This window comes from Sapajus apella, unplaced genomic scaffold, assembly GCF_009761245.1.
Source record: "Sapajus apella isolate SASKATOON/1434 unplaced genomic scaffold, GSC_monkey_1.0 scaffold12, whole genome shotgun sequence".
Taxonomy (NCBI): domain Eukaryota; kingdom Metazoa; phylum Chordata; class Mammalia; order Primates; family Cebidae; genus Sapajus; species Sapajus apella.
Window position 1 is genome coordinate 7,980,765 of NW_022436952.1, and position 9,688 is coordinate 7,990,452.

The following is a 9,688-nucleotide window of genomic DNA, read 5'->3' on the forward strand; positions in this document are numbered from 1 at the left end:
GTTTTGAGCTGAGCTCAAGCAATCAGCCTGCCTTGGCCTCCCAAAGTGTTGGGATTAGGAGGTGTGAGCCGCTACGCCCTGCCTTTTTCTGCTGTCAAGATACTGTTTATCACCTGCCTGCTCCAGAATTGATGGGGCTTCTCATTGCTCAGTGGATTAAGTTCATGTTTATCCTGGCTTTCAAGTCTTTCCGTAATCTGACTCAACCTACCTAGCTTTCATCATTCCCTTACACGTAACCTCAACGTGCAACTGGATTAGTCTATAATTCCCTTTCTTGTATTTACTGAGAAAGCCTCCACTCAACATTCCATAAAGTATGTTCCATTAAATACAAAAATACAGGCAAAAAGGGCTCTGTGGCCAAATGAAAGTTGGAAAACAGTGTGTTTCCAAAGTTAATATCAGGCCCAGCATGGTGGCTCTTGCCTATAAGCCTGGCACTTTGGAAGGCTGACAGGGGAGGACCACTTGAGCCCAGGAGTTTTTAGACCAGCTTGGGCAACGTGGGGAGATGCAATCTCTACAAAAAAACTCTCTGGGCGTGGTGGTGTGCATCTGTAGTCCCAGCTACTTGGGAGACTGAGGTAGGAGGACCACTTGAGTCCAGGAAGTCAGGGTCAGCTGAGATCCCACCAGTGCACTCCAGCCTGAGTGACAGACCGAGACCCTGTCTCTAAAAATAAAAAAATAAATACCAGTATGTTTCTTGACTTCAAGATTTCCCAAAACCTTCAGTAGGCTAATGGGCATTGGGGTTTTCCAAGAAGACACAGGATGTAACATTTCCTAAAATGATTTGATCTGGAAGAAGCCTCTTGGACTGGTGTCCTGGGAAACATTTTGGAAATGTTTCCCACCCAAATAGGCCCCTAATTCTGCCTGAGACTTGTCTGAACTATCATGGCATAGACTTAGTATGTGTATGTGAAGTCGAGCCACTGTAGCCCAGATCCTCTCTGTCATTTCCTTTGCAACTTCAAGCAAGTGGCAGAATTGTGGAAAATTCTCTTGCAGTGCCTGCCATATATTCATTCATGTAGTCAGTAAACAAGTTCCCTTGGGCCCACCAACTAGGCAATTAGTTGAGTCTGGGGAACCAGTATAAACCCTGTCTAAAAAGGGGCCTATATCCCGGGAGCTGAAAGATGAGTTAGCAGGGTGGGGGCCATATGGAGTAGAGGGACTGGGGCAGTGTCCAGATCCAGAAGCAGGCCAGCATTTATGTGTGTCTGAGAGGCCCTGGTGACAAGTGTGACAGGTGACGACAGAGGAGAGGGACTAGAGAGCAACAGGGCCCTGGAGATTTCGCAAGAATGTCAAGAATGCTAGGACACCGTTGGACTCTGGCCAACAAGGGATGGACATGATCCTAGTTCCCATTTTAAAAGGTCACACTCTGGTGGACAAAGGCTGAGGGTGGCTGGCTGGCAGGAGGGTGGAAAGCAAGGAGGTCTGCCAGGCTACTGCCCTCCAAACAAGGGAGGAAGGTGGCTGGTACTAACAGTGACGGGAAAGATGGCAAGAAGTAGGTGGACTCAAGATAGATTGTAGAGGGTTCAATAGCTAGGGGATAATGAGATGTGAGGAATTGAGGGGAAGCCCCAGATTTGTAGCTCTAGCAGCTGAGTGCATAGAGGTGCCATTTGCAGAGATGCAGAAGATGATGAAGAGTAGCTTTGGGGCAGTGGATCAAAAGTTCAGTGTATGGACAGGTTGAGTTTGAGAACTATGGGATGTGTTCAGTAAGTCGCAGCTGCTACTACTTATTTCAGTGGTTTGTATTAAGTTTGGCTTTCTAGAGATAGACTCCTTGAGGACAGGAAATGTGAATCCTTTGTCACAATGCTCTCCAGGGACCTCTCATGTGCCAGGCACTACTGTCGGCACTGAGGGCACAAAGATAATAAGATGTGATTGATGTTATTCAGAAACCCTCTTGCCGGGGAGGTAAATCATTAATTATAACATCAACATTGTGACATAGAGGAAGTGCTGAATGGAAGAACTTGTAAGGCATTTCAGGAATGCCAACGAGGGAATGGATGGGTGTTTCCTGGGCTGGAAAACTTTTACAGAGAAATGGATCTCGGCAAATAATTCATTCACCAGGATGGAAAGATTGGCATGTGCAGAAACCAGAAGCAGGAGTGAACATAGGGAGCTTGAAAAAGATAGCACTGGGGAGCGAAGGCGGGTTTTGCATCCTTTAGTACATCTTGGCTCTCCTGTAGCACCATGAGGCCTTCAAGGGCAAATTCCAATCTTACACTCGTTCATATCCCCAGTCCCATCTGAGTTCCTAGTGAAATGCTGGCACATAGATGAAACTCACTGTTTGGTGAATTCACCTGTTTCCTAAATGTCCCAGAATTCAAAACACAAGAATGACGTCTTCAGCCCTCTGCTGGAGCTTTGAGTTGGGTTATTGCAGTAAACTACTTCTTGGGAGCAAACCGGTGGCTGGGTGGGTTGGGGCAGGCACTGGGGATGCCTGGTGGGTTAGGGGGTTAGGAGCGGGTGAGATGGGAAGTACTTTAACTGGAGAATTCAGCAGTGTCAGAGTCCAAGGAGGAGGCTCGCATTGGCCCCCACTCCCATATTCATTGCTGGACATGATGGTAAGGTGTGAAGAAGGGGAAAACGGGGGCCTGAGGTTTATTTGGGGCTCACAGTGAACGGTCTTGGGAGAGAGACTACCTCACTACAGATCAAGTGGAAGGACTCCTCCTGCCTGTGCTGTGCCATTTGACTTCCTTCTTGCAGCCACCTTTGTTGTCACTAAAGCCTTTCCTGGCATACAGAGGAGGGTCCTGCCCTCTATACCAGTGTGCCTGCTTTCCCCTCCTTTTAAACAGCCCAGCTTCCCTCTCCTGCACCTGCCTGCAAAGAATAAGCCACCCCGAAAAATTCTTCCCCCGTGTTTTTTTTTTTTTTTTTTTTTTTTTGGAGAGAGGGACACAGAAGCTAAATGCTTTGTAGCCTAGTGGATTAAGGCACCTCCTTTACTGCTGGACCCACACACAATTCCCAGCGCATTCCTTACACCACACTTAGGACCTAGGTTTGCCTCCAGGATTTCATGGTAGCTCATGTGCTGCTTTCTAAGGGGTCCTCTGTGTCTCACCTGCCTATAAATTACTGGTGCAGGGACAGTTGCCTCCCTATCAGTGTGGGGCTCCCTGAGGCTTCGAGCTGTTTCGGTCTTCTAAGGTGTTCAAGAATGGCGCTGTGTCTTAACCACATGGCAGTTAGTTGAAAGGTCACCTTATACAAGACAATTGATGAATGACCTGGAACCCAGTTCTCTGAGTCAGGAGATGCATGGACTTCAGCCCTTGAGATCATGTCTGTGAGTAGGAAAAGGGCGTCGTCTTTCCGGCTGGGGCTTCAGAGGATGCTAAAGGGAAAAAAGACCCCCTTTTTTTTTTAGATCCCTTCCATTTCGAAATGCCCGTAATACCTTCCCACCCCGTCATGGCCTCCTTCCTGTTTCTGTCATCCTTACCTGTGTCCCAAGCCTGTTTTCCCTCCTGGGGGCAGGACCAGGGCTGCTCACTATTTCTCTGCACTTCTGCAGAAGGCCCCTTGGCCTGCTGACATACCAGTGAGGCCACTGAACAGGCTACCGAGCCCAGGCCATTGCTACCCTCTGCTGTGCACCAGAATAGGAGCCATTCACTGGTCACTTATTTATTGAGCACCTACTGTGTGCTAGGCACGGGATACAGAGTTTGCGAGTCTCCCCACTGCTGGGCAGTGAGATGCCAGCTCTGAGTGTGAGGGAAGGCAGAGTCAATTGCAGCTTGCAACAGTGAAGACTGTGCATTTATGCAGAACTGCTGCCTGACACCATGAGTCCAGGAAGAAGCCCAGTGGGTTCAGTGTGGGCCTCGTGTAAAGTGCCAGCGATGAGGACAGGAGACATGGAGAAGAGAGTTGGCCTGCCGGCTTGTCAGCACTGACGTCCAGGTGGGAAGAAGCGGCACCACGTCCTCTGGGCAGTCTGCGGTGGGGGCTTTTACTCTGAACCTTGGGCCTCATCCTCTCTGCCTGGGGAGAGTTTGGCATATGAACTGTGGTTATGGGGGGTCTTGTCTGGCTCCTCTACCCATGGTAGTCTTCCCTAGTCTCATTGAAGGCCTTCATCTTCCTAACCCCCCTCTCCTGTCTAGAGATTTCTAGGGCAATGGAATTACAGGCTTGTCTGTCAATTGCTAATGCCTGCAGAGCATGGATGGAGCCCACCTTCAGTTATCCTCTTTAAAGGTGGGGAAGGCTATCTAAGAGTCCCAAAGGCTGTCCTGGGGACATGGAAAGTGCCATGGACCAGGAAACAGGAGACACAGTTTAGTTCTGGCTCTGTTATCGGCTCACTGTGTGACTTTGGGCAAGTAGCTTTCCATCTCTGAAAAGTGATGACAGACTTCTAATATTCCTGCCCACAGCATGCACGGAGGGACATTCATCTCTGTTATTGAGGTGACTTCCATGGCTCTTGAATGGAATGGCTCGAGCAGGTGTTCTATCAGGGGTGCTAGGGAGGGGAGGGGTCCAGAAGTCTGCAGCTCCGGTGGAAGAGGTTAGGCGCCAGGAAGGGCAGACTGGAGCTCAGTGTCTGTGACCTGCTGGGGTACCCACTGCCTGTCCTCTTGTGCCCACTCGCTTGAGCTGTGACCTTTCCCCAACCTGATTCATTTACCCATTTTCTTGCCTGGCCCCCTGGAACCATTTGGGGGCATGGCCCCTGGTAGAAGGTGTGAGCTGATAACTACTTCCAGTGTTACCCCTCCCAGAGTGATCTGCGCTTATTTACAGTTGAAGGCAGAAAATCTCTGAAGAGTAAAGGCATGACTCTCTTAATGATCAGTGATGAGAACTTTGCAAACAGTGAGGGAATAGGGGATGTTCCAAGGCCTGGGAAACTAGGCATAAGTCCCCATGGTTTCAGCTGGCCCTGAGGGGCAGGGGTAGGGGCCGGGCAGAGTGTGCCTGGGTGTGCGGGGAATGGGGAGGGTACAGCTTCAGGGCCACAGCAATTTCAGTCTTGGATCATCAAAGGCACCACCTCCTTGCACTCAACTGCCTCTCCTGGGGGCCTCTCTCTCCAGCTGCCCAGCCCCCACCTTGGAGACTGGCGGCAAAGTGGCCATTTTCCCATGATGCCCTTGCAACCACCAGTGGCCCTTACCTGCTGTGGATGGGCTTCTCTTGCCCAGGAGGCCCTGGAGTATGTGTTCCAGCTGATACACTGGCGGTGGGAGAGAGAAGTGGTAGAGAAGAAAGAGGCAGCAGTGGTGGGCTATCTTGGGAAGCAAGGAAGGGCAGGGCCAGGGCCAGGGCCTTGCAGACAGAATCATTCCTCCATCAACCCAAGAGGTGAGGAAACACCAATGGACTGATTGATTTATTCACTAGTTCTTTCATTGATTCCTTCCTCCATTCTCCCTCTGCTCTCCCTTCCCAAACACCTAGTGGTGCTTCTAACAGGCAGAAACTGCTGGGAACTGGAGATACAGAGGCAACAACAGACTTGATGCCTGTCTGTTGGGGGACTTCCGGTCTGGGGACACCAGCCAGCCATGTGACCCAGGAAGAAAGTGTAGTGCAGTGTGCCAAGGACGGGGTCATGCCAGGTCATGGAGACAAGCTCTGTCTGTGTAGGGCAGGCGGTCAGGGAAGGAAAGCTGGTCAAGATAGGGGCTGGGAGTCAAGTCAGCGAGGCGGTCCTGAAGGATGCGGTGAGTTGTATTAGGGGAATGGACTTGGTCCCGAGAGCACTGAGGGAGTGCAGGGTACAGGCTGGTTTTCTTTCTTTTTTTTTTTTTTTTGAGATGGAATCTTGCTCTGTTGCCCAGGCTGGAGTGCAGTGCTGCGATCTCAGCTCAATGCAAACTCTGCCTCCCGGGTTCAAGCAATTCTCTGTCTCAGCCTCCTGAGTAGCTGGGATAACAGGCACCCGCCACAATGCCTGGCTAATTTTTGTATTTTTAGTAGAGATGGTGTTTCACCATCTTGGCCAGGCTGGTCTTGAACTCCTGACCTCGTGATCTACCTGCCTTGGCCTCTCAAAGTGCTGGGATTACAGGCGTGAGCCACCGTGCCCCGCATGTTGGTTTATTTTCTTTTGATTTTGTTTTTCCCTTTTCGCTGAAAGATTTAAGCAGGGTAGCCCACTCGCAGTGGCTCACACCTGTAATCCCAGCACTTTGGGAGGCCGAGGCGGGCAGACCACAAGGTCAAGAGATCGAGACCATCCAGGCCAACATGGTGAAATCCCATTTGTGCTAAAAATACAAAAATTAGCCAGGCATAGTGGTGCACGCCTGTAGTCCCAGCTACTCGGGAAGCTGAGGCAGGAGAATCACTTGAACCTGGGAGGTGGAGGTTGCAGTGAGCCAAAATCGTGCCACTGCACTCCAGCCTGGTGACAAAGAAGTCTTAGATTTGCACTTCGTTTTTTGGTCTTATTTTTCTTTTTTTTTTTAAGACAGAGTCTCCCTCTGTTACCCGGGCTGGACTGGGCTCACTGCAACCCCCGTTTCTGGGTTTAAAAGTTTCTCTAGTCTCAGCTTCTGAAGTAGCTGGGACCACAGGTGCTCGCCACCACGCCTGGCTAATTTTTGTATTTTTAGTAGAGATGGGATTTTGCCATGTTGGCCAGGCTGGTCTCGAACTCCTGACCCCAAGTGATCTGGCCACCTTGGCCTCCCAAAATGCTGAGATTACAGGCGTGAGCCACTGCGCCTGTTCCAGATTTGCACTTTTAAGATAATCTGGGTGCCAGGGTTTGGAGCTTTAAGCACTCTTATCTCTGGTGGTTTGCTCTTTTTTTTTTTTTTCCTCCATAATTCCAGGCTTTAGACCTAAGGTAATTTTGAAACGTTGGCAGAACTAGAGCCATTGCTGTCTCCTCCTATCCCTACAGCCACTCCTTAGGACCACCCCTCTAAGAAAATAACCAGAAAGCCTAGCATGGCCAAACCACACTGGCCCCGCCCTCTGCACAGCATTGCCAGCCTGGCCTTCCCCTGGACCACCTGGTTTGTTCTCACTGAGGACAACTCAGCCCTCCCCAGGGGGCATGCTGAGGGCAGGTTTGAGCAATACTTACCTTTTTTTCCTCCCTGGCTGGATCAGAGGTCTTCCTGGGGAAGGAGAAAGAAGGAATGAGGACTGCCAACTGCACTGCTTCCCTGGGGGCTTGGTGAGGTGGGAAAGGCTCCAGTTCTTTGGGGGTCGGTGCATGGGTGGGTCTCAGTGGAATTCTAGTCACTCCCGTTATCCTCTGTGGTAATAGGAATGTGCCAGTAGGAGGCAGTGTGGAGCGGCTGGAAAGGCACAGACTTTGGGGTCACTGGCCCCTGGTGCCAGCTGGGCAGGCAACCTTGGGAAAAGTGCTTAACCTATCTGGGCCTTGGCTTCTGTGCTTGTGATAAGGGGGATAGTGTTGTGGAGATTTAATCTTGAGCATAGTAGGTGCTCAAGAAATATTTATCTGACACCCCCATTCCCCGTTCCTCATGGGTTGTTGGATTTGGAAAAGAAGTTTGAAATGGCTCAGTTCAAAACTCATTTTGTAGAAGAGGAAACTAAGGCCAAAAGTGCTTGGTCACAAGTTGGTTTTCTCTATTTTTATATGTGTACTTTTTTTTTTTTTTTTTTTTTTTTAAACAAAAGCAGTCTTGAATACATTCACTATTTTGAAAAGGTTTGTACAAGTACAATTTAAAATCTCTCTTCTCTTTCTCCCCCTCATCTCTACTTCCTGTCCTTGATATAACCACTGTTTACAGTTAGATATTTATCCTTCTAGAACTTTCCCCATGCATTTGGATATCTGTGTGTATGTCATTTTTTTTTCTCCCACAACTGAGCAAACCTTCTGCAGGAAGAGTATGTCATTTTTTAAAAACAAGTAGGCTCCTCTCGAATATTGATCTGTAATGTGCTTTCTTTCTGCTTAACCTTGTACCTTGTAGACCTTTCCATATCTTTCCATGGGTCTGCCTCATTCTCTTTAATGGCCACAAAGGTTAAGGATATGCCTAATATATTTTGACCATTCCTTGATGTTGGTCATTACGTAATTTCCAGATCCTTGGTATTACAAGCATGTTGGCAATGAACAACCTTAGGGCTCATGTAGCAACAGCGTGTCCACCTGAGAAGTGAGACTCTGAGTCAGAAAGGCATGCACATTTCCAACTTTCCTGGAAATTGCCAATGTACCCTCCAATAGTCAGTGTAAAAGTGTCAGTTTTTTCACACCCAGGCAACTCAGAGCGTTACCACTTTAAACATATAATGTTGACAACAGGAAAATAGAAAACTGCTGTGTGTGCAGACTAGTTTCTCCTGGTCCCGCGAAGACAGGACTCCTGAATTGAAAGTGCCCTCAGGGAACACAGGTTTGAGTTAGTAATTCTGTTTGAGCCAAACAAAATTGACTAGAAAGCTTGGCTTGTGGCTTTGCCCACATCCAGACTGGTCTCTAGCTTCACTGCCACTCCCAGAGTCATGCAGAGCATGGAAGGCACGAGCCAGTGTGCAGGGCCTGTGCCCCCACCCTTTAGATGACCATGCTTCCCATTGTTGGGGACAGGCTGGTTTACACCTGTTGCCTGGCGTAATTATTAACACTCCCCAAAGTGTCCTGGTTGGATGATAATTTCTTTTCTTTTTTTGAGACAGAGTCTCACTTCGTTGCCCAGGCTGTATTGCAGAGTGGCAGGATCTCAGTTCACTGCACCCTCTGCCTCCAGGGTTCAAGGGATTCTCCTGCCTCAGCCTTCCAAGTACCTGGGATTACAGGTGCATGCCACCATGCCTGGCTAATTTTTGTATTTTTAATACAGACAGGGTCTCACCATGTTGGCCAGGCTGGTTTTGAAGTGACTCTGAGGTGATTTGCGCACCTCGGCCACCCAAAATGCTGGGATTATAGACCGTGAGCCACCACCCTCCTCCCCCAGCCTGGATGATAATTTGTATAGACAGTCTATGCCACCCCATCTCATGAGCGACCCCTACTGGACTGGAGCACCTGAACCCAGGTCCTGGGCTTTTAACTTAGGGCCTCTGCTCGATGTTGCAGAACCCACACAGGACCCCTGCTTGCTGAGCTCCCACCTGCCATTGTCACTCACCTCCCACTCGCTTCCCCATCAGCCCAAAGAACTGGCTTGCCTTGACCCTCTTCACCTCCCGCAGCTGGAGCTGAATGCTGGGCACAGCGCCTTCCTGAAGAAGCAGAGAGTTCGTGTTAGAGTTGGGAGGTTGTCCAGCAGACGGTGAGGCCAGCCTGGGCAATGACAATCTCAGGAGTAACAGCTCGTGGTCAGCAGACACTCACTCTGGACTGGCATTTGGCGCTTCTGCATATTTTACACAGGACTGTGCATCCTCATCGTAATAGCTAACGTTTCACCTCCTATGTTCTGAGCACATTCATCTAGTAACTAAACGTCACCCAAACACCATGAAAATAGTACCCTAGTACTGTTACTGTCATCATTTTACACATGAAAGCACCAAGACACAGAGAGGTTAAAGAATTGTCCTGCCAGGCGCAGTGGCTCACGCCTGTAATCCCAGCTCTGGGAGGCTGAGACGGGTGGATCACCTGAGGTCAGAAGTTCGAGACCAGCCTGGCCAACATGGTGAAACCCCATCTCTACTAAAAATA

General features: G+C 49.5%; 1 protein-coding gene across 1 annotated transcript in view; it reads right to left on the bottom strand.

Annotated features, from left to right (window-relative positions):
* Nucleotides 1-3,677: 3,677 nt before the first annotated feature.
* The window catches only part of TAC4 (tachykinin precursor 4), a 10,572-nt gene continuing 4,561 nt past the window's right edge, over nucleotides 3,678-9,688 (bottom strand). The window contains exons 2-5 of the mRNA XM_032279953.1: nucleotides 9,150-9,243; nucleotides 7,118-7,148; nucleotides 5,192-5,253; nucleotides 3,678-4,053 (exon numbers count right to left, since the gene is read on the bottom strand). Of these exons, the coding sequence (XP_032135844.1) occupies nucleotides 4,022-4,053; nucleotides 5,192-5,253; nucleotides 7,118-7,148; nucleotides 9,150-9,243 (219 nt within the window). The 3' untranslated portion in view covers nucleotides 3,678-4,021. The remainder of the gene's footprint in view (nucleotides 4,054-5,191; nucleotides 5,254-7,117; nucleotides 7,149-9,149; nucleotides 9,244-9,688) is intronic.